Genomic DNA, 26422 nt, shown 5'->3' on the forward strand with positions numbered 1-26422 from the left:
CTACCATGGCCTGGGGTGGGATGAGTGGGTAACCCATCTCTGCTCCACGCATCTTTCATTATCCAGCAGGTTAGCCAGGCAGTGGTGGAGATGCAGTAATGCAAGCAGAAATGCTCAAGGCTTCTTGAGGCTTAGGCTTGTAACACAGTGTCACTTCTATTGTTCAAAACAGATCTAAGGCCGGCTTAGATTTAAGTAATAAGGAAACCCTGCCAGTGTGGCTCAGGGGCTGAACATTGATCCATGAACCAAGAGGTCGCTTCCCGGTCAGGCACATGCCCAATAGGGAATGTTTCTCTCTCATCCATGTTTCTCTCTCTCTATTCCTCTCCCTTTCTCTCTCTAAAAATCAATAAAAAATAAATAAGGAAATAGACGCCATCTCTTAATGGGAAAAGCTGCAAAGTCACACTGTAAAGGGCATGGGCATAGGGAGAGGTAAAGAATTGAGGCCATTATGCAATTACACCATATAAACCATACTAACTCCCTGCTGAAGAGCTCTTCTGGGCTATAAGCAGTCTACTCTCAAGGTGATAAGAGTTCAGAATCTTCCTAGACACCAGTGCTAGGTGCATGGTTATGACAAAGAGCCTGCCTGCATTTGAGGTCACATTATCCCAGTCACCTTGGAGTCATTCCTACAGACAGACATTCCATGTCAGGTGGCATCTATATGTAAGGAGAACCACACAAGTGGGGAAATTCTACCTCCAACCATGTGATGTTATGAGAGCCTGCAAGAAGATTTGCTCTAGTCTGGGACTTGGTTGAATTAAAAAGGGAAAGTTAAGTCAGTGAGATGCTGAGAGGATGGTGGTGGCATGGTAGGCAGAGGGGCCAATACAGGGGGAGCTGCCACTTTTTAGTTTCCATGTAGAAGAGCGTAGTCTTTGAGGTTGGAGCCTGAGTCTTTGATTTTGCATCCTTAGCACTTTGCAGAGAACCTGGCCTATAGTAGGTATTTGAAATAGGCCTCTCTGAGTTCAGTTTCTTCTCTAAAATGGGAACTCCCCTTGCAGAGCTGTTGAGGATAATGAGAGCTAACCCAGTGGCAGTCACATAATTGCTCAGGAGTAACCTGAATGATGGGTGAATTCATTCATGTGACAAATATTTATTGAGTGTAGTATTGGCCAGGAAAATAGAAACCACTCTAGGTGTTTCTGGCAGAAGGATTAAATGCAAGAAGTAGGTGCTTACAAAGTTGATGGAAGGGCTAGAGAAGCAAAAGTCAGGGGTGGCGAGCATAACTGGTTTTCAGATTCACTGTTGTTGCTTGGCCCGGAGAGCCAGGGCACTGCTGCTGCACCAGAGGAGAGGAAACTGTAGGATGCTGTTGTGGTTGTTCCGGTTGCCCTGCTGTCCTTGCGGCTGGTTGTCAGGAAGGAGATGTAGAGTTCAGTCAGCTACTGCAAAGCTCATGACTAAATCCACCTGTCTCAACACAGCTGCTGGAGAGTGGTTTCTGCCTCCCTTCTGCCTTCCACATGTCATGCTTCTTGTGAGCAGAACCTTCTCTGTGTTCAGAACTGTGCTGGCAAGATAGTCTAGGACTGTGGTTTCAAGCTTCCCACAATGCATTAGTGTCATGATGTTAAACTAAGTTTGAATGGCTCAGAATTTATTAGCTAATTTCTTGTGGTCTCAATGTCAATTCTTGGTTGAGGGATGCCTGCTGGTGTGGTGTCCAACAGGGTTACTTAAAAAGTGGAGTAGCAGCCCTAGCTGGTTTGGCTCAGTGGATAGAGCATCGGCCAGCCGACCAAAGGGTCATGGATTAGATTCTAGTCAAGGACACATACCTCAGTTGCAGAGAAGCAACCAATTGATGTGTCTCTCTCACATCAGTGTTTCTCTCTCTCTCTCTGTCTCTCGCACTCCCACTCTAAAAATCAATGGGATAATATCCTCGGGTGAGGATTAACAAAAAATAAAAAGAAGTGGAGTAGCTGGTGGGGGCTACCTTTCTGACTTCCTGGTTCTTCTGTGCAAAAAGCTACAATAATAATAATAGTGGCAATAACAATAGATAATGTTTATTGAGTACTTAACTATATTTTAGGCACTATTCTAAACTCTTATTAGTTCATTTAATCCACACAACAACCCAATGAGAGGGGTACTATGATTAGCCTCATTTTACAGATGTGAAAACTGAGACAGAGAAGTTTAAAGACTTGCCCAAGATCTCTTAGGTTTTGTTTTGTTTTTTAATCAATGTTAGAGTCAGGATTTGAACCCAAGCAACCTGGCTCCAAAGCTGCTTCTAACCTTCTGACTTCATGAAGTTCAAAGGGGTTTTGGGAGTGACTGGGGTGACTGAGCTAGGTGGGGGAATTAGGAAGGTGCTGTAGGTGGGGAGTGGCTGAGATCAGCCAGGGCCGCTGTGAGGGTCCTCCTGGCTGGGGTGGTTTTCCCCCTCCCATCCCAGAGCTCTCTCCCTGATTCTGCTGTCCTTCCAGGTGCCAAACCAGTGTGTGGAGGCTCCAGTATACCCCACGCCCCCAGTGTACAGCCCCGGCAAACAGGGATTCAAACCAAAAGGACCCAACCCCACTGCCCCCATGACCAACGCCACTGGGGGCACTGTGGCCACTTTTGACTCCCCACCAACGCTGAAGACTCGACGGGCCAAAGGTGCCAGTGGACTCCCAGAAGGTGGGTCCACAGCCTGAGCATCTTTCCTCAGCATTGGCCTGTCCACAGGCTGCTTAGTTCTAGTCTTCCCTTTTATGATGATTAGGATTAAGTTTGTTTGCATGTAATGAAAAATCCAAAATAAGAGTGACTTCAAAATGATAGAATTTTTTCTCCTGTGCAAAACAAGGCCAGAGGTAGGCAATCAGGAGATCGTGTGCCTGTATGGTCACCAGGAACCCACATTTCCTCTCTTTCTGCTCTGCCATCCCTGGTGTGTGGCTTCTGTTATCAGGGTGCCTCACTGTGTAAGATGGTTACTAGAGCTCCAATCATTAATTTCATATTCTAGGCAGTAAGAAGAAAAAAAGGGGGCATCTGCCAGCTTCTAGCAGTTCTGCACGATGCTTTTGTTTACATCTCATTGGTCAGAACTTAGTCACATGAGCATATCTAGCAGCAAAGGAAGCTGGGAAATGTTCCCCTTAGGTAGAGCACCTGTGAGGAAAGAAGAAGGGGAGAATGGATATTAGGCAAGCAAGAAACAATGTCTGCCACTGGTATGGGTTGGAAGCAGAGTCAGAAAATGCTGGCGGGGGAGAAGGACAGAGAAATTGAGGAATTTTCAGGACCTTCCAGTCAGCTACTTCCGCACTGCCTTTCTTTCACAAATATATCTTGAGTTCGGTGTCAGGCACTGGGGATCTAGCACCTTGTTTCAGGATTTCCCTACCCTCAGTTATCACAGTTTAATGGAAAAGACAGTCAGGGAATAAATAAACATTTATGGGTTACTCTAGGAAGGAGATTAATGGGGTACTATGATTGAGAATAATGCGACCTATCCATCTGGGAATGAGAAGGAAACAGCCTTGAGGCTATCTGAAGGACAAGGATACCAGGTAAGGGGGAACAGCAGGTTCAAAGGTCCTGAGGTGGGATCATGTTTGAGGTCCTTCAAGGTTAGCAAGGAGTCTGCCGTAGCTAGATGGAGAGAATAATGAGGTTGCCAGGAAGCAGAGAATGCAGAGCCCTGTAGGTCACAGCACAGCGTTCGGATTTTATCCTAAGGCAGGGGGGAGCCTCTGAGGGGTTTGTCCTGCTCACCCAGGCCGAGCATGTCCTAGGCTTTCCTCCCCCCAGAACTCTGAGAGGCTCACCTGTGCCTCTTCCCCTGCCTGTCCATGAGATCTCCCAGGGTCTGGGATTTCTGGCCCTAGGCCCCGGGAGTAGAGTGGCTGGAGGCTGCTCTTGGCACCCATAGTTTTATCCCCAGCCTCACCATCTCACTCCTCCCACTTTGTCTTTCAGCTGCAGGGAAGCCAAAGGCTCAGAAACTCAAGTGCTCATACTGTGACAAGTCATTCACCAAAAACTTCGACCTGCAGCAGCACATCCGAAGGTACCCAGGCATGGTGGGTCAGGTGGCTCCCAGGCAGCCCTGGCTGGGGAGCCATCTGCAGTGGAAGCAAGGGTCCCTTCCCAGCCTCCTAACCTGGGTGGTGTCCAAGGCCCCATCTGTCTTGTCATGGTTCTCAGAACTTCAGTCCAGGTCAGGATGATTTTCCCTCTTCTCTTCCAGGAATAATGGAGGGTCTGTGAAAGCTGTGGGGCCTGCCCACTATGATGGGGAAGGTCCAAATGGGGTGAGGTAGGGGGAGAAGTGGACCTGAACTGTTAGGGGCTTTGCAGGCATGAGGGGTGGTGCCCCAGTCCTTACCTCTGCAGAAAGGGCTGGCCTCAAGGGCTGCCATGCTCTGCAAATATGACTGACTGCTCACTCAGGACTAATCACAATACCTCTTGTTCCAAGAACATACAGGGAACCCCTCAGGTCTTTCTTCTGTGAAGCAGAGGGGTGGACTTGTTCAGTGTTTCTCAGAGTGGGGTAATTGGTACAGGAGATGATTTTAGGTGGTTCTTGGACATGGTTTCGAAAAGTTCTGAAAGACATAGTGAAAAAATTATTCTCTTCAATTTCTTTCAGTTCTTAGAGAGTCAAAGGAGAAAGCCTCAATTTGATGCTAGTCTCTCCTAATACCTCTCACGTGCTAGCTCATGTTTTTGGTTTTTTTTTTTTTAAAAGTATTTTTTATTAATTTCAGAGAGGAAGAGAGAGAGATAGAAACATCAATGATGAAAGTCCACAGGCTGACGCTCTATGCACTGAGCCAAACCAGCTAGGGCCTAACCTATAACTATTAAATGCCAATAGCATTCCTCATTTCTCAGCTGTGACAAAGAAAAGTGTCTCCAAATATTGCCAAATGTTCCCTGAAGGGCAAAATCAATCGCATTTGAGAATCACTGGTCCACACTGGTGCTGTCCAGTAGAACTTTCTGATGGAAATGCCCAAAACGGCGCGTCTAATTGGGTACCACTAACCATAAATGGCTGTTGAGCACTTGAAATGTGGCTAGTATGATTGAGAAATTGAAATTTTTATTTTAATGAATTTAAATTTAAATAGTCCATGTGGTTTATGTCTACCTTACTGGGCAATGCAGCTCTAGATCATTTTATAAATTATTGCATTTTGGTTACTTCATATTTATGACAAGTGGTTTTCTGTATACAATAACAAGTGGAAGCTTCATTTTAAAATATTTTAAGTTTTAACCTTTTGCACTTGGATGTCGAGATTAAAATTACTCTTTGAATGTATCAATAATTTGAAATATAAAAAAATCCAAATAAATAAGTTTGTATGAAAAGAAATTCCAGTTTTTTATTCTACTGCAGCGCTTTGTAAAATCTGGGGTATTTAAAAAATTAAATCCCGAGTAGAATAAAGGAATCGAGAAAAAAGCAAGCGAGTGCAAAGGGTTAAAACATAGAATTGGCCCTGGCTGGTGTGGCTCAGTTGTTTGAGCCTTGTCCTGTGCACCAAAAATTCACCAGTTTAATTCCTGGTCAGGTCATGCCCAGGTTGCGGGTTCAAACCTTGGTCGGGTGCATACAGGAGGCAACTGATTGATACTTCTCACATCAGTGTATCTCTCTCTCTCTTCCCCTTTCTCTAAAATCAGTAAAAATGTATTTTAAAAAAACATGTAGAATTTACTTGAAGGAAATAGTAAATAATGATACGAGTGCTGTGCTGTAATAGCTAGGATATTTTCTCCTTCAAGTAACAGAAATCCCTATTTACATGGGCTTGAATAGTTAGGAAATGTTTCATCTCACAGGATAAGATGGTCATGGAGAAAGTTAGCTCCAGGGCTGTTGATTCAGCAGCTCAGTAATGCCACCAAGAGCACAGCGTCTTTCTGTCTGGTCTGCCTGCCTCAGCAAGGGGCTTGTCCTTATGGTGTCAGAATGGTTGCCAGCAACATCTAGATGTTCTATCTGGGATTCCTGGTGGCCATGAGCTCCTGGGTTGAGGTCACATCTCAATTCCTACACAAGGGTGCTGACAAGCTTTTTTTCCTGCAGCCACACTGGTGAGAAACCCTTCCAGTGCATCGCATGTGGCCGTGCCTTCGCCCAGAAGTCTAATGTCAAGAAACACATGCAGACTCACAAGGTGTGGCCTCCAGGGCGCAGTGGTGGCACCATCTCACGCAACTCTGTGACTGTGCAGGTCATGGCCCTGAACCCCAGCAGACAGGAGGATGAGGAAAGCACAGGTAGGTTGAAGGGGGGAACGCCACTCTCCCCACACCTCTCCTCTGCAGCTTCATGGGTTTCGTTTCTCTATGGCTTTGGGCAACCTCCTTGACCTCTTTGGGCTTCAATCTCCATCAGTTATAAAGTGGAGCATAAGATGAAAGGAGGAATAACAAATATACAATTTGTGTGTTGTTGCTCTAATGCTGTAGCCATGACAAACATCACTAATCAATCACCTATCATTTTTGCTGAGTTTGGATACCACCTCAGAATCTATTTTCAATAGATGGCTCTAGACAGTCACTCTCAGTTTATCTGAAATTGAAATCTGTTTGGCCTCTATGGGCAGGTGATCTCCAGAGATCTTTATAGTTTGTAAAATTGTCATCAAAGCCATCACTTGTCCCTGAGCTAATGACCTTTTCCTTAATATTGGTTTAATTAGAGCAACACTGTCCAGGAAAAATATAATATGAGCAACATATGCCATTTAAAATTTCCTAATAGTTACATAAAAATAATATAAAAAGCCAGTCTTCCTGGGAGCTTCGCCATGGCTGCCTTCGGTGGCATTGCCCCGCTGCCCTCGACCAAACGGCCTGATGCGGACATGGACCGGGGCCTGGCAAGAAGCCTGATAGCTGTAGGACTGGGTGGTGCAGCTTTTGCAGTTGCAGGTTGCTATGTATTTCAGATCTGGAAACCTCTGGAACAAGTAACCTTAGAAACTACAAAGAAGATTTCAACTCCTAGCCTTTATCCTACTGTAAAGGAGGAGGATTTGAACAGCAAATGGGTAGGCGAGAAGCTAGTCTTATTTTGGGTGTAAGCCCATCTGCTGGCAAGACCAAGATTAGAACAGCTCACAGGAGAATCATGATTTTGAATCACGAAGATACAGGTGGATCTCCATACTTAGCAAACAAAATAAATGAAGCAAAGGACTTGCTGGAAGAAACCACCAAACATTGATTGATGCTCAAGGACTACTCTAAAGGAAAAAAAGGGGGTGCTTAAAAAACAAAGTCCTGTGTATTTAATCTAAACCACCACTGACCATCATAATTCCCATACATGTACATGTGCTAACTCTAAATAATTTATTCCACTGTTACGTGGTATAATAATAAAAGATTAATAATCTGTCTTTTAAAAAATATAAAAAGGTGAAGTTAATGTTAATCATATATTTTATTTAACCTAATATATTAATATTGTCATTTTAGCATGTAATTTAAAGAAATTATTAATGAGATATTTTATATTCTTTTTTTATGCTAAGTTTCCAAAATCCATTTACATTTATAGCACATCTGGATTGGGACAAGCCAGATTTTGAGTTCTCAGTTGCCACATGTGGCTCTTTGCCATTGTATTTGCCAATGTAAGGCTGGGGCTTTCCTATGCAGCCCCATAGGTGAGCAACACCTGCCACATGCCAGCTAATGAAGGGGTGTTTTGCTGTGCAAAAAGCACATGGCCACTTTATATCATCTCCCTGTGTATTTAGCCATTCTATGTGTGCACTTGGAGTCTTTGTGAGTTCCTTGGAGAAGAAACCATTTTTTTCTATTTCTTTTAAACTCCTACAGTGCCTATCACCAAGGGTTCAGGCATTTAGCAAACATTTATGGAGGCCTCCTCTGTGCCAGGCCCCTGTCCTCAGAGAATGTGAGGGAAAGACAACCAAACAAATGAGTGTAATTAGAACAAGGAGCTGAGAGGCATGATGAGTATAGCTAGGAGCTGTGTTCAGGATTTTTAACAACCATGGAGAGAGGTCTAGAGTGTCTGAGGGGGAGGCCAGGGGTGGGAGACTTGAGGCAATAGCTATTCATCAATTGGAATGTAAGTATTTCAGTATTTTAGCACCAGGAAGTGTGGTATCAGTGCACACCAACTGTATGTGAGTGCAGGGCCTTGAGAACTGTGTCCAACACCAAGCATGTGGTGGTTGTGGGGTGTACACAGTGGAGCACGTAGGAGATGTTCCGTGATCCTTCCTGAGTGGTCTCTGTCCTGATGCTTCCTCTGCCCTTCTCAGTGACTTCGCTTCCTGGCTTTCTCCATAGGGTTGGGCCAGACACTGTCGAGTGCCCCACAGCCCCAGGCCTTGCCCACAGCAGGTGAGGATGAAGGGGAGAAGCTGGAGGGCAAGCAGGTGGTCCTCATCGATAGCTCCTACCTATGCCAGTTCTGCCCCAGCAAGTTCAGCACTTACTTCCAGCTCAAGTCCCACATGACCCAGCATAAGAATGAGCAGGTAGGTGGCGAGTGGGCAGCGGGGGGGTCGGAGGGTACTTCCATCCTAGTCATGAGCCTTGGCTGATGCTGGGGTCTTGAACATGGCCTACAAAGGGGACAGGCATGGGCCTCATTTAGTCTGAGCTACTGTCTAACCATTCGGGATGGGGCCAAACTTTCCCCTCTATTCTGCCTACGTGGGGCCAGCTTACTGGGCCATTATGGTGCTGAGGGAGGAAGCCCACCTCTCAAGGATCATATAATGAAGGAATCAGAGACAGGAAAAATTCTTAATACCCTGAAAAAATCAAATGTCTGTGGGGATTTAGGACTACAGTCTTTTTTCTTTTTAATTGAGATATAATTCACATACCATAAAATTCACCCTTTTAAAAGTGTACAGTTCAGTGGTTTTTAATATATTCATAGGTTGTACAGCCATCAACACTAATTCCAGAATATTTTCATCACCCCAAACAGAAACCCTGTACCCATTAGCAATCACCCTGCCCCCAGACCCTGGTAATCACTCATCTAGTTTCTGTCTCTATGGATTTGCCTATACTGGACATTTAATATAAATGGAATCATATAGTATGTGGCCTTTTGAGATACTGTTTTTAAGGTTTATCCATGTTGTAGCATGTACCAGTACTTTATTTCTCTTTATGGTAGAATAATATTCTATTATATGGATATAGCATATTTTGTTTATCCTTTCATCGGGTAATGGACATTTGGATTATTTCTATTTTTTGGCTTTTGTGAATAATGCTGTTATGGACATACATGTACACATTTTTATATGAACACTAGAGGCCCAGTGCACGAATTCATGCATGGGTGGGGTCCAGCCAGTCCTGCCCCAATCAGGGCCCGATCAGAGCTAGCTGGCTGGGGGAAGGGGCCGTGGGATGGACTGGCAGGCCCCGCCCCCTATTGGGGGGGGTGATTGGGAGGAGGGGCCAAGGGCGATTGGCTGGCGGGCCCCGCCCCTGACTGGGGGGGGTGATTGGGTGCCAGCAGCCTGGGGGAGGGGCCATGGGTGGTTGGCCAGCCAGCCCTGCCCCTGATCGGGGTGGTGAGGGCCCATGGGGGGGGGCGCTGGTCGGGGGGAGGGGCTGCAGGCGGTTGGCCATCTGGCCCTGCCCCTGATGGGGGTGGAGGGGCTTTTCAGGGGTGGGACTGGGTGGGGGGAGGGGCTGCAGGAGGTTGGCCGGCCAACCCCGCTCCCTATTGGGGTAGGGGGGATGATCAGGGGTTGGGCCAGCCAGGGGGAGGGGCCTCAGGCCAATTGGGGGCCGCCTGGCCCAGGGGAAAGGCTTCTGGGGGTTTGGCTGGCTACCCCCCCTTCGATTGGGGTGGGAGAGGCCCATCAGGGGTGGGCTGGCCAGAGGGAGGGGCCGCGGGAGGTTGGCCTCTGGCCCGCCCTCCATTGGGTAGTTCGATGGCCGTAATGGGCATCATAGCGACCGGTTGTTATAGCATTCCAGTCGCTGGCTTTTTATATATATATAGATATAGATATGTTTTCAGTTGGCTTGGGTATAAGCCTAGAAATGAAATTGCTGGGTTACTTGGTAATTCTATTCTAGTGTGTGTTTTTTTTCATATGTTTTTATTTATTTCAGAGAAAGGAAGAGAGAGGGAGAGTCATTGATCAGTTGCCTCCTGCATGCCCCCTACTGGGGATCAAACCCGAAACCTGGGCATGTGCCTTGACTGGGAATCGAACTGTGTCCTCAGGGTTCATAGGTCAACTGCTGAGCCACGTTGCTTGGCAGTACTGAACTATTTTATCCCACAGAGCTCTCCCTTTTTTTTTAATTTTTTTTATTTTTATTTTTATTTTTATTTTTTATTTATTTATTTTTTTTTAAATTTCTTTATTGATTAAGGTGTCACACATCCGTCCTCATCCCCCCATTCCCATCCCACCCCTCTCCCCACACATGCCCCAATCCACTGTTGAACTTAACCGTTGGATAGAGCTCTCCCTTTTGTTGCACCTTATTAGACATCCTTCTCCTCCCCAACATACTTAACCTCCAGAAACCACTGATCAGTTCTCTATCTCCCTATAAGTTCATCAGTTTGAGAATGTTGTATAAATAGAGTCATCCAGTATGTGACTTTTTGAGATTGGCTTTTTTTGACTCAGCATAAATTCTCTTGAGATTTGTGCTATTTTTTTAACCTAATTTTATATTTGAGTATTTTTCTCATGTCACTATTATTTTTTTGAAGGACAGTTTTTATTACTTTTATTTACAGAAAACCCAGCACTGTACAGGTAGCCAATTTGGGGGCCAGTTTTTTTAGCCTTTGCCATTTCCAGCTTGGCAATGATAGCCTGTGACTTGGACCCAGGACGTTGCCTCCCCAAGCGATGGGTCTCATCATATCTGTTGTTGTAATTAGAACAGATAGCTCCCACCAGCTTAGCCAGAGCTCCTTTTTCTTCCAGGTTAACCTGCGTGAAGGCAACAGTGGTGCAGGTCTTCCTGTGGACGAGACGCCCAGCCTGGCCTTCCCCTTGCTCAGGCTGTAGGGAACTCCATCTGCCAGCACAGGGAGGGCAGGAAGACCACCAGCTGGATGGGATCCACATTATGTGTAGTCACCACCAGCCGAGTCTTCTTGTTCTCTCACTGCAGGGTGGTGACAGTGTTAACCCCTGCCAGGATAGGTAGACTCTTGGTGGTGATATCCCCTTTGCTGGCAGCTTTTTTCTCAGCCTGAGCCACCATTCTCTGCTTCTTCTCTTGCTTTGTCTCTGGTCTGTACTTGTGGGCCAGCTTCAGCAGTTGAGTAGCTGTTTGGTGATCCAAGGCCTGAGTGAACTGGTTAATGGCACTTTCAGACACCTATAGAGAATAGCCCTTTGCCGCTGCAGCCGAATGTAGCTGGGCCATTTGACAAAGCAGGTGAGGTCCCTTTTGAGCTGGATGTCCTGTCCAATGCCAGAATTCTTGGGTCTTTTCTCAAACAGGGGATTTACCTTCTTCATGACCGCAGGGGCCGGAACCACCTTCTTCCCCTTAGCCTTCTTTTCTTTCTGCACTTTGGGCTACAGGAAAAGAGAGAAAGAAAAGGGAATTGTGGAAAATATGTAGCTCACATCACTATTTTTAAACACCTAAGTTTAATGGCTACATTTTTTAAATTCTCCTATAGTTAAATGTTTATTACTTCCTGAGTTTTGCTATTATAAACAAAACCATGGTGGGATCATTGTAATCAAATATTTGTTCACATCTCTGATTTTTTTCTTATGATAGATTCCTAGCGAGGGTGGGGGTTGATGGAAGTTAGTTAGGATATCCTTGATGACAAATCACAGAAACCTTTGATTCAAACTGGCTTAAACAATTAGGAAGTTTGTCATCTCATTTAACAAGAAAACCCAAGGTACAGCAGTTCCAGGCCTGAAATAGTCAGTTGACTGAACCCAGCATCAAGGACCCTGTGTTTTTCAGCTCATCTCCACCATCTCTCTACCATGTGGCCCTGTTCTCTACTGATGGCTCACCTGTGGTCCTGGGATAGTGGTCATTCTTTCTAGGTCCAGTTACAGTCTTATCTATGTGCAAAAAGGGGCTATCTTTTTCTATGTCTTTAAAAAAAATGTTTTTATTGATTTCAGAGAAAAGAAGAGAGAGGGAAAGAGAGATAGAAACATCAGTGATGAGAAAGAATCATTGATTGGCTGCCTTCTGCACACCCCCCACTTGGGATCCAGCCTGCAACCTGGGCATGTGCCCTGAGCAGGAATCGAACCGTGACCTCCTGGTTCATAGGTCAACGTTTCACCACTGAGCCATGCCTGCCAGGCTTTTCTATGCTTCTTTTAGAAGCAAGGAAACCTTTCCTTGAGGATCTCTTGTTGGTCAGAGTCAGTGCATGTGCTCTATCATTTAGGAATGTATTTGCTGTAAATAATAGAAAACTGGCTTACTACTTAGGGTTTTATTTCTCTCACATCAGAAGAAGTCCATAAGTAGGCAATGTTGGGCTTGTATAGCAGATCAGATATGTCATCATGGACTCAGGCTTTTTCTGGCTTTCTGTTCTGCTATCCTTAGCATGTGGCTTTCATTCTCAAGATTGCAGGATGGCTGCTATATCTCCAGCCATCACATCTGTATTCTAGTCAGGACAAATGCAAAAGGCAGAGGGGATTTCTTCTAGGAAGCTTTTTTGCCTTTTTGTTCTGGGAATGATGCCTTCCCTAAAGACTACTACATATTGCCGAAACCGGTTTTGCTCAGTGGATAGAGCGTCGGCCTGCGGACTCAAGGGTCCCAGGTTCGATTCCGGTCAGGGGCATGTACCTTGGTTGCGGGCACATCCCCAGTAGGGGGTGTGCAAGAGGCAGCTGATCGATGTTTCTCTCTCATCGATGTTTCTAACTCTCTATCCCTCTCCCTTCCTCTCTGTGAAAAATCAATAAAATATATTTAAAAAAAAATACTACTACATATCATTGGTAAGAAAGGAGTCATATGGCTGACACTAGATGCAAGGGAGACAGGGGGTATGGAATCAGATGTTTTTTGTTTTTTAAGAGAGAGGAAGGGGGCTCTAGCTGGTTTGGCTCAGTGGATAGAGTGTCTGCTTGGGGATTGAAGGGTCCCAGGTTCAATTCCAGTCAAGGGCACATTCCTGGGTTTCAGGCTCAGTCCCCACTAGGGGACGTGCAGGAGGCAGCCAATCAATGATCTCTCATCATTGATGTTTCTATCTCTCCCCTCTCCCTTCCTCTCTGAAATCAATAAAAATATTTTTTAGAAAGAGAGAGAGAGGAAGGGGGAAAGAGAGAGAAACATAGATTGGTTGCCTCCCACATGTGTCCCGACCTGGGATCGAGTCCACAACCTGGATATGTGCCCTGACTGGGAATCAAACCCACCACCTTTTGGAGTACAGGATGATGCTCCAACCAACTGAGCCACACCAGCCTTTAACTGAGCATACTACCACTCTGAGCAAATCATGGTTCACTTTGTTAGGAAAAAAGAGCTTGTGTGCCTGGCCGGTGTGGTTCAGTGGTTGAAGGTTGACCCATGAACCAGGAGGCCATGGTTCGATTCTCAATCAGGTTGCTGGCTCAATCCCCGGTAGGGAACCTGTGGGAGATAGCCAATCAGTTATTCTCTCTCATCATTGATGTTTTTCTATTCCTCTCTCCCTTTCTATTCCTTTCTCTGAAATCAATAAAAATGTATTTTTTTTTAATAAAAAAAAAGAAAGGAGCTTGTGGAATTGTTTAGGCAACCAGGAGTGTGTTCCACTTGTCAAAGTATAATTTTTCAAAATGTTAAAAACATGATTCTCATGTAAATAACATAATGAATATGTGTCAGAATATGTAACTCATTAATGAGGGAACTGGAAGGATGAGAAAGTCAGTTCAAAAGAAGCTATGAGACACTGATATTTATACCTATATAGTACTATCAGGGGAAAAAGGAATACTGAAATGAGATTGCTAAGTTAGTATCTTAGAAATCTACACCTGAAACCTATATGATCCTATTAACCAATATCACCCCAATAAATTTAATTTTTTTAAAAAGGATTGCTAAGATAGATACAAATCTAGTTAATGTCCTACAGGGCAACAAAACCTATAAGGTTTTGAGTTATCCTTTCTACCTGACAAAAGTCATTTATATCAGATCACTTTTGTAAAGGTTAATATTTAGTGTTAGAGTCTGGATTCTAATCAGTGGTAAATAGTCAAAACAATGTGCATTCCCCCAGAGATGACCATAGTTAGGCTTGTTAGACAGCAGTTCTCAAAGTGAGGTCTCTGGACCAGCATCACCTGGGTACTTGTTAGGATGCACATGTTCAGGCCACCAGACCTGCTCAATCAGATACTCTGGGGGTGGCGCCCAGCAATCTGTTACTGTCATGTGTGCTCAAGTTGGGGAGCCACTACTCCAGTATGAGATTGGAATGCCACAGTGTCATCTTTTTACTATATTTCCAGAGCCTGAGGAAAGGGTACTGTGGTCATTATGACTGGCTGAGAGGAGAGGACCCTCCAATCAAAATAAAAGCAGGGGAGTAGGGTCATTCACCAGCAGTGTTCCAGGTGGATGCCACAGGGCAGGGGGGAAGCAGTGACGGCAGCTCTCCTGCCTCCCCTTTAACCTGCTCCATGTCTACCATCAAGGTGTACAAGTGTGTGGTCAAAAGCTGCGCTCAGACGTTTCCGAAGCTCGACACATTTCTGGAGCACATCAAGAGCCACCAGGAGGAGTTGAGCTACCGCTGCCACCTCTGCAGCAAGGACTTTCCCTCACTGTATGACCTGGGCGTGCACCAGTACTCCCACAGCCTCCTGCCGCAGCACAGCCCCAAGAAGGACAGCACGGTCTACAAGTATGTGTCTTCCACTTCCTCTCCCACAGGACTGTCAGACACCTCAGAGGGGAAACTGAGTCTCTGGGCTCGGGTCCAGTCTGGCACAGTGGGTTTTGGGCCTTAGCACTGGTGGGGGAAAAGATGCTGGCCCTCCTTATAGCATTCTTTAACTTGGCAGACATTTATCCTTAAAAAAAAAAAGGAGGAAGCCAGTCTTTCCTTGTTACAGTAGAAAAAGAATTTGATTTTTTTCTATACTAAAAATATTATGAAAATACTAGGAGCCCGTTGCACGAAGTTTCATGCAATAGACTTTTCCTTCACCTGGCTGCCGGCACCAGTTATCTGCCAGCAGCAGTTTTCCTCTGGCCACCCGCCGATCAGAGCGCCTCCCGCCAGCACGATCGGCCACCCCGAGAGGAACTCCGATCGGGAGGCACTCCGATCGGGCGGGTGGCCAGAGGAAAACTGCTGCTGGCGGAAAACTGGTGCCAGCAGCCACGCAATCGGCTACCCCGAGTTCCGCCACCAGCGTCTTCCGCAGCGCCGGCCTAAGCAGCACTGGCCGTCTAAGCCGGCGGGAGGAGCGGGGGTCGGGGACTCGCGAGTCCCCGCCCCCCACTCCTACCGCCAGCCAATCGGCCACCTTGAGTCCCGCCCCCCGCGCCTCCAGCCGGCCCAATCGTGGGCGTAGCGGAGTGATGGTAATTTGCATATTACCATTTTATTAGGTATGATTATTTTTATGAAAATATTATTTTGTCTGATAATTACAAAATTTAGGTTACATTTGGAATGGTACACAGATTCTTAGAATGAAAAAACAAATTAATAAGCACATTTGAAAGCAAAAATCATAAAAATAAGATTCTATTTTTTTTTATCTGTATATATAAAGAGCCAGAGTCCATAACGACTGAAGGCTCAACCTAACATTGGAAGTCAGTGGTGGGTCGCTGTGGCGACCCAGCACTGACTGCTGAGGGGGCTGCAGATTAGGCCCCGAGAGAGGCCTGCAGAGAGAGAGGCAGGGTCTGATCTGCAGCCTCAGTGGCAGCTGTTGATCAGCCATTGTCTCTCTCTTTTTCTCCAGGCTTCACCAGCAGCCGTGCCTCTGTTTCTCTCCGGGCCTCTGTGGGGCTGCTGATCAGCCCTGCCTCTTTGATCAGGCCCAGAGATAGGCCTGGAGACGCTGTCTGGCATAGAAACCGACCAATCAGAACCAAATCTGGGTGAAGTGCCAGGAGCCAATGGCTGCCTAGGAGGCAGAGCTTTTTTTTTTTTTTAAATATATTTTATTGATTTTTTACAGAGAGGAAGGGAGAGGGATAGAGAGCTAGAAACATCGATGAGAGAGAGACATCAACCAGCTGCCTCCTGCACACCCACCACCAGGGATGTGCCCGCAACCAATGTACATGCCCTTGACTGGAATCGAACCTGGGACCCTTCAGTCCACAGACCGACGCTCTATCCACTGAGCCAAACCAGTTTCGGCAGAGGCGGAGCTTTTGACACTGACTGGCATAGAAACCAACCAATCAGAACCTAATCTGGGTGAACTACAAAGGCAGAACCTAAGGTGGGGGCTGAGGAGGAGTTTTAAGGGCAACAGCTGTTTGGTGTAAGGTGTAAGAAAGCGGTTCAATTTTTTAATGACCAGTTTGGCAGTATAGTGCATATGGCTGGCTATCAGTCCAGATATAGGGATTATGTGTTTTTGTCTGCCAAGAGCATCTCCTCCTGCAGAAAAAAGCTCCCCCCCCCCATTTAAATCCTATCCTATATAATCTATCTATACTAATAAAAGGGTAATATGCTAATTAGACCAGGTCAACCGGCCATCTTCTGGACGTTTGACTTCCTTCCAGACAAAGCCATGGTGGTGGAGGCCGGCAGGGGAGGGCAGTTAGGGGCGATGAGGCAGGCAGAGGCAGTTAGGGGCAATGAGGCCAGCAGGGCAGGGCAGTTAGGGGCGAGATCAGGCCAGCAGGGCAGGGCAGTTAGGGGTGATCAGGCAGGCAGGCAGAGGCAGTTAGGGGCAATCAGGCAGGCAGGCAGGTGAGTGGTTAGAAGCCAGCGGTCCCAGATTGCGAGAGGGATGTCCCCCAAGGGGTCCCCGATTGGAGAGGGTGCATGCTGGGCTGAGGGACAACCCCCCCCCCACCAGTGCATGAATTTCGTGCACTGGGCCACTAGTAATATATAAAATTTAGGTTAAAGTTGAAGCTATATGCTGATTCTTAGAATGAACAAGGAATGCTTCAAGTGTAGATTTGATTTGGGGTTATTTTTTCTGACTGTCCTTTACATCACCTTAGTTTTCTGTTACAGTCATAAAGAGGGTCCCTTTGGCAGAAATGATGGAAGCCTCCCTCAGTTTTGCCTTATGCTTTTAATCCTCAGATCCTTAAATCATTCTCTTTGGAGCTATCATTCCTTGATTAGCCTTTGAGTTTCTCTTCCTCAATTGTTTTCTGGCTTCTCCTCTAGACTCTCCTTTATTGGTGGGGTTATTTGCAGTTATCCAGTATATCTTTTCTAACTTTGTGAATTATTGCATTTTTGCCCTGCAGTTATTTTGCTGCGCATTTGCCCTGTGTTACTGTATCACAATGCTCAGCAAATATGTGGGGATAGATCTTAGAGAAAACAAGGACTTGTTTGAGAACGACTCCTTCTAGTTGTTGGTGAAGATTTTCATGTTAAATGGCTTTTGCTTCTTTGTACAAAATTGTACCTGCAAGGCCCTGGCCAGTTTTACTCAGTGGTTAGAGTTTTAGCCCAAGGACCGAAGAGTCGTGGGTTCAATTCCCAGTCAAGGGCATGCACCTTGATTGCAGGTTCCCCAATCCTGGTAGAGGCGTGTGGGGGAGGCGACCAATTGATATGTCTCCCTCACGTCAATGGTTCTCTCTCTCTTTCTTTCAGAGTCTCTCTCTCTCCCTTCCACTCTCTCTAGAAATCAGTGGAAAAAAATATCTTCGGGTGAGGATTAAAACAAAACCAATATTGTACCTGCAGGGATTTGGCTGATGACCTCTGTTAGGGGCCCCTGCTGTAATTCCTGGGTGAACTTCTGAGGTTCAGAGACAAGTAAATATAGACCTTGAGTTTAGAATGCATGGGCTGCTTAGGGAGACAAATGTATAAATATTTTTACCATATATTGTGATAAAATGCTATTATATATATACTAGGGGCCCAGTGCATGAATTTGTGCATCTTGAAAGGAACTGTGGGCTGTGAGGCTGTGGTAGGCACAGGGGCGGGTCTCGGCCCATCCTCCATGCCCCCACCCAGCCCCTCCCGCTGCGGCCACCCGTTCCCTGTCTGCTGGCAGCCCCGCCTCCGCCACAGCCACTCCCACATGCTGACGGCGCTGGCCCCAATTGCACCCGCTGAAGGCGTGGAGTGATTGGGGCCGGTGCCAGCAGTGGGTGGGAGTGGGGCCGGTATAGTCAGAGGGTAACCAGCAGAGGCTCACCCCGATGACAGCCACCGGCGCCCCACCTAAGTCTGGCGCCCCCACTCACCTGCTCCACCATCCTGCCGTGGCCAATGCTCACCATGTTCCATGCACGCCCCCTGGTGGTCAGCACACATCATAACCACCTGTTGTTCGGTTGTTCCGCTGTTTGGTCTATTTGCATATTAACCTTTTATTATATAGGATACTAGAGGCCTGGTGCACAAATTCACGCACGGGTGGGGTCCGCTGGCCGTCCCAATCTTGGGGCAATTGTGCAGGGGCAGGGGAGCCTCGGGTGGTTGGCCGACCCGCCCCCAAGGGGTGATGAACTCCTTTAGCTTTTTCTTGTCTGTGAAGCTCTTTATCTGGCCTTCAATTCTAAATGAGCTTTGCTGGGTAGAGAAGGGCGTGGCAAGAAATATTCAAAGTGATGAAGAGCAAGGACCTGCAGGCAGGGTGACCTTCCTTTTGAAAGGATGCGGCTGCTCCCAGGGTGAGGGTTCGTTCAAACTTGTGAAACCTGGGTCAGTCTTTGCATCGGGCGAGTGGAATCACTGAGGCCTATTAGAGAGTCGCCAAGGCTGGGAGCATGATCTCAGAACAGTTAAAAACATGTTCTTGAAGGGATGTTATGGGTTCTCTCTCATCAAAAAGCCCGAGTGTCTGTGCTACACCAACAGGGCTGCTTTAACACTGAAGCCTCCATCCGCGAGCCCACCCGCCTCTGGGAGCTGGCGGGAGGTTGAAAGTGGCTGCGTAGATGAGGCTGGTGCCAGGCGACCTGCCAGGTGTCAGTGGCTCAGTCGTCTGAGCCCTGGACACGGGGGCTGGGGCGGGGGGGGGGGGGGTGATGGGCTCTGACATCACCACTGCGCGGAGGATTTGATGGCAGTGGCAGCCTTTGCAGCCTCCTCGGCAGAGAGCACACCTTGGATCTGGGTTCACACGCAGCTGGACAGAGTCCTGTTTAGAAACGTGTGGGTCTTGCATTATTTGCGCTATTACTGATAAAGAGGGTTTTAGATTCTGGCACGTAAATATGTTTCCTGCTTTTCCACAAGGGCAGGAGGCCAAGCGCAGCCACAGGCACAGCCACAGTCTTCACTCACTCACAGGCCTCCGTCCAAGGGCGGCGATGCAGGCGCTTCGCACACAGAGGGTCCAGGGAGTAGGGTCGGGCAGCCGGGTCTGTAGCGTCTTCCTCTTGAGGCGGATTCAGATGTCTATGAGACATGCTGTTGATCACATACTGTTTCTCCATGTGGGTGGTCAGCACGGGGTTCCTGAATCAGCCTTCCTTTGGCATTGTGGTGGTGGTGGGGGGGGACAGCATGAAGGTGCAAACACAACTGGTGCGGACTCCTCGCTGAGCACCTTCTGTATACCTGGCTGGCTTCTCCCCTCAGAAGGGGTGCCGACAGCTCAGTCGCATGCTCCCTTTGTCCGTGACCAGCAGGTGGGGGAGGTCAATCGGGGGCGGGGCGGTTGGCTGCCGCAGTGCGGGTCATAGCCACTGGTTGTTCCGGTTGTTCTGACATAATGGTCGCTGGGCTTTTATATATCATAATAATAAAAGGCCAAGAGGCATCACGACCGAAACGACCAGTCACCATGAGGTGCATGGAGCACCTCTCGGGACTTCCCCCGCAACCCACAGGCTCTGATCGCAGCAAGGCTGGTGACCAGCGGGTGGGTGGGGCAGCAGGCGGGTGGGCACAGTGAGCAGGTGGGCGCGGGGGGCGGCGGGGGGCGGTGGGGGCGGAGCGCTCACGGATGGGCGGGGCCGCGTAATTACACGCACTGGGCCTCTAGTATAGATATAATCTGATATAGAAATACCACAGTGGGAGGTAGAGAAGGTGTCCCAGAGCATGGTATCTGAACTGGGTTTTGAAGGATGAGTAGGAGTTTGCCAGGTTGGCAGTGGGTCGGGTGGAGTGCATTCCTAGCAGGAATATTAACAAGTGTAGAGATATGAAAAAATTAGCAAGTGGTTTGGAATGACTGTTGTGTAGAGTACAAGTGGGAAGTGATATTTACATGAAGGCGGGTGGGGTGGGCGGTGCCAGGGCCTGAGGGTCTTATAGAAATCACAAGAGATTTGAGAAGTTGGCAGGGGGACTGTGACTCGTGAAATGGGGTATAGAGCAGCTGGCCCTGGGGGAGATTGGCAAATGGAGCCAGAGAGACAGGAAAGCCAGATGAGGCTTTTACCAGCCAAGGGGGATGGAAATTTGTACTTGGAGGATATTAGCTTTTGTTTTTGCTCTTCCAGACTGTGGATTATCTATAAATTTCTTTGGCTATGTGGCCCTCTGGACTGAGATGCCAAGTAAAAGGAAGGGAGCACCTACTATGTGCTGAGTTCTGACTTTGTGATATTGATCCCCACAATCCTGGGAGGTAGGTTGTATTAGTCAGCTCAAGCTGCTATAAAAAAAATACTATAGACATATGAGAGAGGGGATGGGTGCCTTATCTCTCTGGTCTTCTTTTATAAGGGCACTAATCTCATCATGAGGACCTCACACTCATGATGTCATCTAATCCTTAACTACCTCCCAAAGGCCCATCTCCAGATACCATTACATTGAGGGCCAGGGCTTCAACATATGAATTTTGGAGGGACACAGTTCAGTCCATAATGGTATTCTCCCCATTTTGAACATGAGGACACTGAGACTCAGACAGGAGAAGTGACCTGCCCACAATATCAGCAGGGATTCAAACCTTGTCCGGGATCTTGGAAGCTTCATAGCTCTGGTCTGGGAATTTGCAGGCTGAGGGTTGAGCTCAATGCCGATGGCCCCGTGTCCGCAGTCAATCACTTCTATTGCTGTTGGAGCTGATGGCTCAAAAGTAAGAGTAAGATGCAGGGAGGCAGGCCACTCTCTGGATGGCCTAAGGGTGAAATCGTGTCATGGTACTGATAAGGGCTCTGGAGCCACCTGCTTGTGCTCCAGTCTCAGCTTGACTACAAACCCGATGGAAGACCTTGGCAAGGCATTCTACCATTCTAAGCCCCCGTCTTCTCATCTGTGAAATGAGGATGCGATAGTGCCTACCCTATTTTTTTTTTTTTTTTTTGTGCCTACCCTATTGGATTATTTATTAGGATCAAGTAAGATGAGTATGAGGCACTTAGACATGGTGCCTGGAACATAATAGGTGCTCAATAAATATTATTGCTGTAATTTTTTATTTGTTTAGTTTAGATATAGGTTTGGTTACTTGCAATAGAGACAAAAGTAACAGTGGCTTAAACAAGATGAGAGTTTATTTCTCTCTCATGGTAACATTTGAGCAGGTGTGGTGGCTTCATTCTGTTTTCAGGGGCCCAGGCCCCATTGGTCTGGCTGCTCTGCTTTGGGCCACATTACCTTGGCCTATCTATGGTGCCTGCCCAAACCCCTCTAGTTAAATTCATGCTATATATTTACTTTTTCCTCTTAAAAATAAGATTTATTGATTTGTTTTCTAATTACAAAATTCATGTTCAATGAAGAGAAAAAGATCTTTTAAAAACCCACACAGAAACAAAAAATAAAACCCTGTCACCCAAGATAACCCCTATTAACCTCTTGGTACATGCCTTTTGGTATATATTTGTACAAGCATGTCTATAGGTATGGATATATATATATAAATATCACAGCTATATTTAAGTCAGATCATCCCAAACACAGTCACCAAATTTGATAAAAATGTATCACACCATCTTCCTATTGCACAACTTCTGACAGACAAAAACTTTAATAGGATCTCTCTGGCCTGACTGGTGTGGCTCAGTGGTTGAGCGTAGACCTATGAACCAGGAGATCATGGTTCGATTCCTGATCAGGGCACATGCCCAGGGTTGCGGGCTTGATCCCCAGTGGGGGGCATGCAGGAGGCAGCCAATCAATGATTCTCTCACATCATTGATGTTTCTCTCTCTCCCTATCCCTCCTTTCTCTGAAAAAAAAAAGTGTGTATATATATATATATGTGTGTGTGTGTGTGTGTGTGTGTGTGTGTGTGTGTGTGTGTCTATATATATAATACAAACAAATAAATAAATAAATATAAAATCTAAAAAAATTGTAGAGGAATTTTCCTTCCACCTTGACCCACCCCATCCCACACACAATCGCTTTCAGGAAGTGTTCTTTTTCAACTTATCCTATCTAATAAAAGAGTAATATGCAAATTGACCATCACTCCAACATACAAGATGGCTGCCCCCATGTGGTCAAAGATGGCTGCCCCCATGTGGACACAAGATGGTCGCCACAAGATGGCCAGCAGGGGAGGGCAGTAGGGAGGGACCAGGCCTGCAAGGGAGGGCAGTTGGGGGCAATCAAGCCTGCAGGAGAGGGCAGTTAGGGGTGACCAGGCTGGCAGAGGAGGGAAGTTGGGGGGACCCAGGCCTGCAGGGGAGAGCAGTTGGAGGGGACCAGGCCTGCAGGGGAGGGCCCAGGCCTGCAGGGGAGGGCAGTTAGGAGTGACCAGGCCTGCAGGGGAGGGCAGTTAGGGGCAATCAGGTTGGCAGGGGAGCAGTTAGGCATCAATCAGGCTGGCAGGGGAGTGGTTAGTGGGTGATCAGGCTGGCAGGCAGAAGTGGTTAGGGGCAATCAGGAAGGCAGGCAGGCGAGCAGTTGGGAGCCAGCAGTCCTGGATTGTGAGAGGGATGTCTGACTGCCCATTTAGGATCAGGATTAAACAGGCAGTCGGACATCCCTTGAGGGGTCCCAGATTGGAGAGGGTGCAGGCTGGGCTGAGGGACACACACCCCGTGCACGAATTTCATGCACTGGGCCTCTAGTTTTGACATAATTTCAGACTTCCAGAGAAATTATAAGACTAGTACAAAGAATTCCCACAGATACTCTTCACCCAGACTTCCCAGATGTTAACTTTTTATGACATTTGCTTTATCCTATTCTGAGCCATTTGAGAACAATTTGCCAACATGATGCTCCCTTACCCTTTCTTTTTAGTGTGTATTTTCTAAAAACAAGGGTAACCTCTTACATAGACATGGTATAGTTATCAATTAGGAAGTTAAATCAATACACTTCTGTTATCAATCTACAGACGTTACTCAAAAATTTCCAGTTGTTCCAATGCATCCTTTATAGACCAAGAAAAAGAAAAAAAGTTTTTCTGGCCCAGGACCACACATTTAATGAAGTTGTCATCTCTCTCTTTTTAAAAATAATTTTTTACTTATTGATTTTAGAGAGAGGGGAGGGGAAGGAGGGAGAGAAATATCAGTTTGTTGTTCCACTTATTTATGCATTCATTGGTTGATTATTGTATGTGCCCTGACAGGGGATTGAACCTACAACCTTGGCATATTGGAACCCCACTTTAACCAACTGAGCTACCTGGCCAGGACAGTTGTCATGTCTCTTTACTTTCCAAGTCTTCAGTCTGTCTTTGTCTTTCATGACCTTGATATTTTCTTATATATGTTTTTTTTTAAATATATGTTTTTATGGTTTTTAGAGAGAGGAAGGGAGAGGAATAGAGATAGAAACATCAATTAGAGAGAAACATCATTGATGGGCTGCCTCCTGCATGCCCCCTACTGGGGTTTGAGCCCACAACCTGGGCATGTGCCCTGACTGGGAATTGAACTGTGACTTCATGGTTCATAGTTCAGCATTCAACCACGGGCTGGGTGATGACCTTGATATTTTTGAAGAGTGTAGGCCAGTTATTTTGTAGAATGTCCTTGGTTTAGATTTGTCTAGATCCAAATTGGTACTTTTGGCAGAAATACCACAAGGTGATGCTGTGTCCTTCTCAATGCATTATATCAGGAGGTACATGATGTTGGTTTACCCCATTGCTGGGGATGTTACCTTGGATGACTTAATTAGGGTGGTTTTTCTTTCAGGGAGTTTTAATTTTAGTGGTTATTGCTAAAATATTTCCCACACAAACCTGTGTCTCCTCACTGCTGAAGCTGGTGCAGTTCTTATCCTCTTCCTCACACCAGCTTGTGAGGTTTCTGCCCTCCTGGTAGCTCTCTTCCCACCCCTACCCCCCTCCTCTTCCTTTCTTGCTGTGGAAGCATTTCATTGTGTGGTTTGAGGGTGTCCCCTGCACCCTCCACAGGTGCACCTGCCTGCTGGTTTCCCATGGTGGCCCTGCTATATGGTTGGCAGGGCCCTTGTTTTTGTTTTTGGCATGAATTGCCTACTTACCTGTGGCGTTCCTCACTGGTACTGCATCGTAATTGGTTTTATTTGCTGGCAAATGTTTTCGTGTTGGGGAGACAATGGGATCTTCTTCAGGTCTGTGGCCTGAAGCTGCTATTTTTAAGGCATGTTAACCACAGTGCTATAAAGACTGTTTACACTAAAGACATGTCTACAGTATAGTGCTTTGCGGTTTATGAACTATTTAGCACAGTTGTGTCCTTTGACTCTCATGACAGTCTTAAAAATGAACAAGCGGCAGGACCATTTGGGATTCCCATTTTCTGGATAAGGAAACTGAGGGTCAGAGATGGGGAAGAACCAGGCCGGGATCCTTGTCTGACTCTCATATAACAGATTGTCACTGGTGCTCAGAGCAGTTTGTGAAAGGGCAGATATGGTTCCTGTCTCCAGAGCCCATTTTCTGGTGGAGGAGATAGATAATAACCAAGTAAGCAAACAAATAAAGTAATAATAGGCAATGAGTGCTGAGAAGAAGATAAACCTGGGTAACGTAATAGAAAGAGTTGAGGGGTGGACAGAGGGAGAAACTTAAGACAGGGTGGTCAGGGAGGGCCTCTCTGAGGAGCTGAGACACAAAGGATGAGAAGGTGCTGCCTAGTGGAAGACTTGGGGAAGAGTGTTCCAGATGATGGAAACAGCAAGTACAAAGGTCCTCAAGTGGGATCAGACTTGGTGTGTTTGAGGTACATTAAGGAGGCCAGAGTAGCTGGAGCAGAGTGAGTGAGCTGGGCAGTGAAGAAAGATGAAGTTTGGGAGTAGCAGTAGATCAGGCCAGTAGGGCCTTTAGACTAAGGTGGGGACTTTTAAGCAAGGGTGTGACATGATCTGATTTTGATTTTTAAAGGCACTTCTGGCTCCCCTATGGGTAACGGACCTTATAGAGGGTAGGGTAGGGCAGGGGTGGCCAGTGAGGAGGCTACTGCACATGTCCCAGTGAGAGAGAATGACAGCTTGGACTAGGATGGAGACGGTGGCTAACGAGAAGAGTACACTGAGTTGAGAATGAATTAAATGTAGGATTTTGCCTCCTAATGTTGGCCCTGGGGGAGTGGAGAAGCTGATTCTTAGACCTGCTGGGTGAGTCCAGCCCCCCCCCCACATTACTCTTACTTCTGCTCCTTCCTATTTAGATGTGTCAAATGTGTCAACAAATACTCTACCCCTGAGGCCCTGGAGCACCACCTACAGACCGCCACCCACAACTTTCCCTGCCCACACTGCCAAAAGGTGGGTATCCCTGCGACAACGGGGGCAACAGGTGGTGGAGTGAAAACCTCACTGTTTCCTTGTCCCCTCCTCCCCTCCTAACCCCATGAAGGCAGAGCTTGGAGTTGTCTCCACAGATGACACTTCATTTTGAAGAGCAAGAGCTCTGCCTGGCCTCTTACCCATCAGACACCACACATGGCCATCTGGTGCTGCTGGTGGGCTGACAAGGGATGAGGCCTGTCCTAGGCCCAGGCCCAGTGTCTGAACAGTGGCCACCAGTTTCCTCGTGTTATTATCCTTGTTATTTATTTTTATTTTTAAAAAGCATATTTGTATTGATTTCAGAGAGGAAGGGAGAGGGAGAGAGAGATAGAAACATCAATAATGAGAGAGAATCATTGATCAGCTGCCTCTTGTATGCCCCTTACTGGTAATGTAACCTGCAACCTAGGCATGTGCCCTGGCCAGGAATCGAACAGTGACCTCCTGGTTCATAGGTCTACACTCAACTACTGAGCCACACCCGCTGGGCTATCCTTGTTATTTCTTTTTAGCAAATCTGGGAAGTCTCATTGAAGGCTATCCCTTAATACCATCAAATATCCAGGCCATGTTCCAATTGTATCAAAAACATCATACATTTTGTAAAGTTTGTTT

At 46.8% G+C, this 26422-nt stretch overlaps 1 protein-coding gene across 2 annotated transcripts in view; it reads left to right on the top strand.

The window, feature by feature from the left end:
* ZNF341 (zinc finger protein 341) overlaps nt 1-26422 on the top strand; it is a 50411-nt gene that overhangs the window by 15670 nt on the left and 8319 nt on the right. Inside the window, exons 6-11 of one of the 2 annotated variants that reach the window (XM_008149723.3) lie at nt 2466-2661; nt 3952-4042; nt 6077-6270; nt 8326-8516; nt 14682-14890; nt 25687-25783. In XM_008149723.3, coding sequence (XP_008147945.2) covers nt 2466-2661; nt 3952-4042; nt 6077-6270; nt 8326-8516; nt 14682-14890; nt 25687-25783 — 978 coding nt within the window. The remainder of the gene's footprint in view (nt 1-2465; nt 2662-3951; nt 4043-6076; nt 6271-8325; nt 8517-14681; nt 14891-25686; nt 25784-26422) is intronic. The other variant, XM_054723884.1, reaches the window with a different exon arrangement.

Source organism: Eptesicus fuscus, chromosome 12 (assembly GCF_027574615.1).
Source record: "Eptesicus fuscus isolate TK198812 chromosome 12, DD_ASM_mEF_20220401, whole genome shotgun sequence".
NCBI classification, from domain to species: Eukaryota; Metazoa; Chordata; class Mammalia; order Chiroptera; family Vespertilionidae; genus Eptesicus; species Eptesicus fuscus.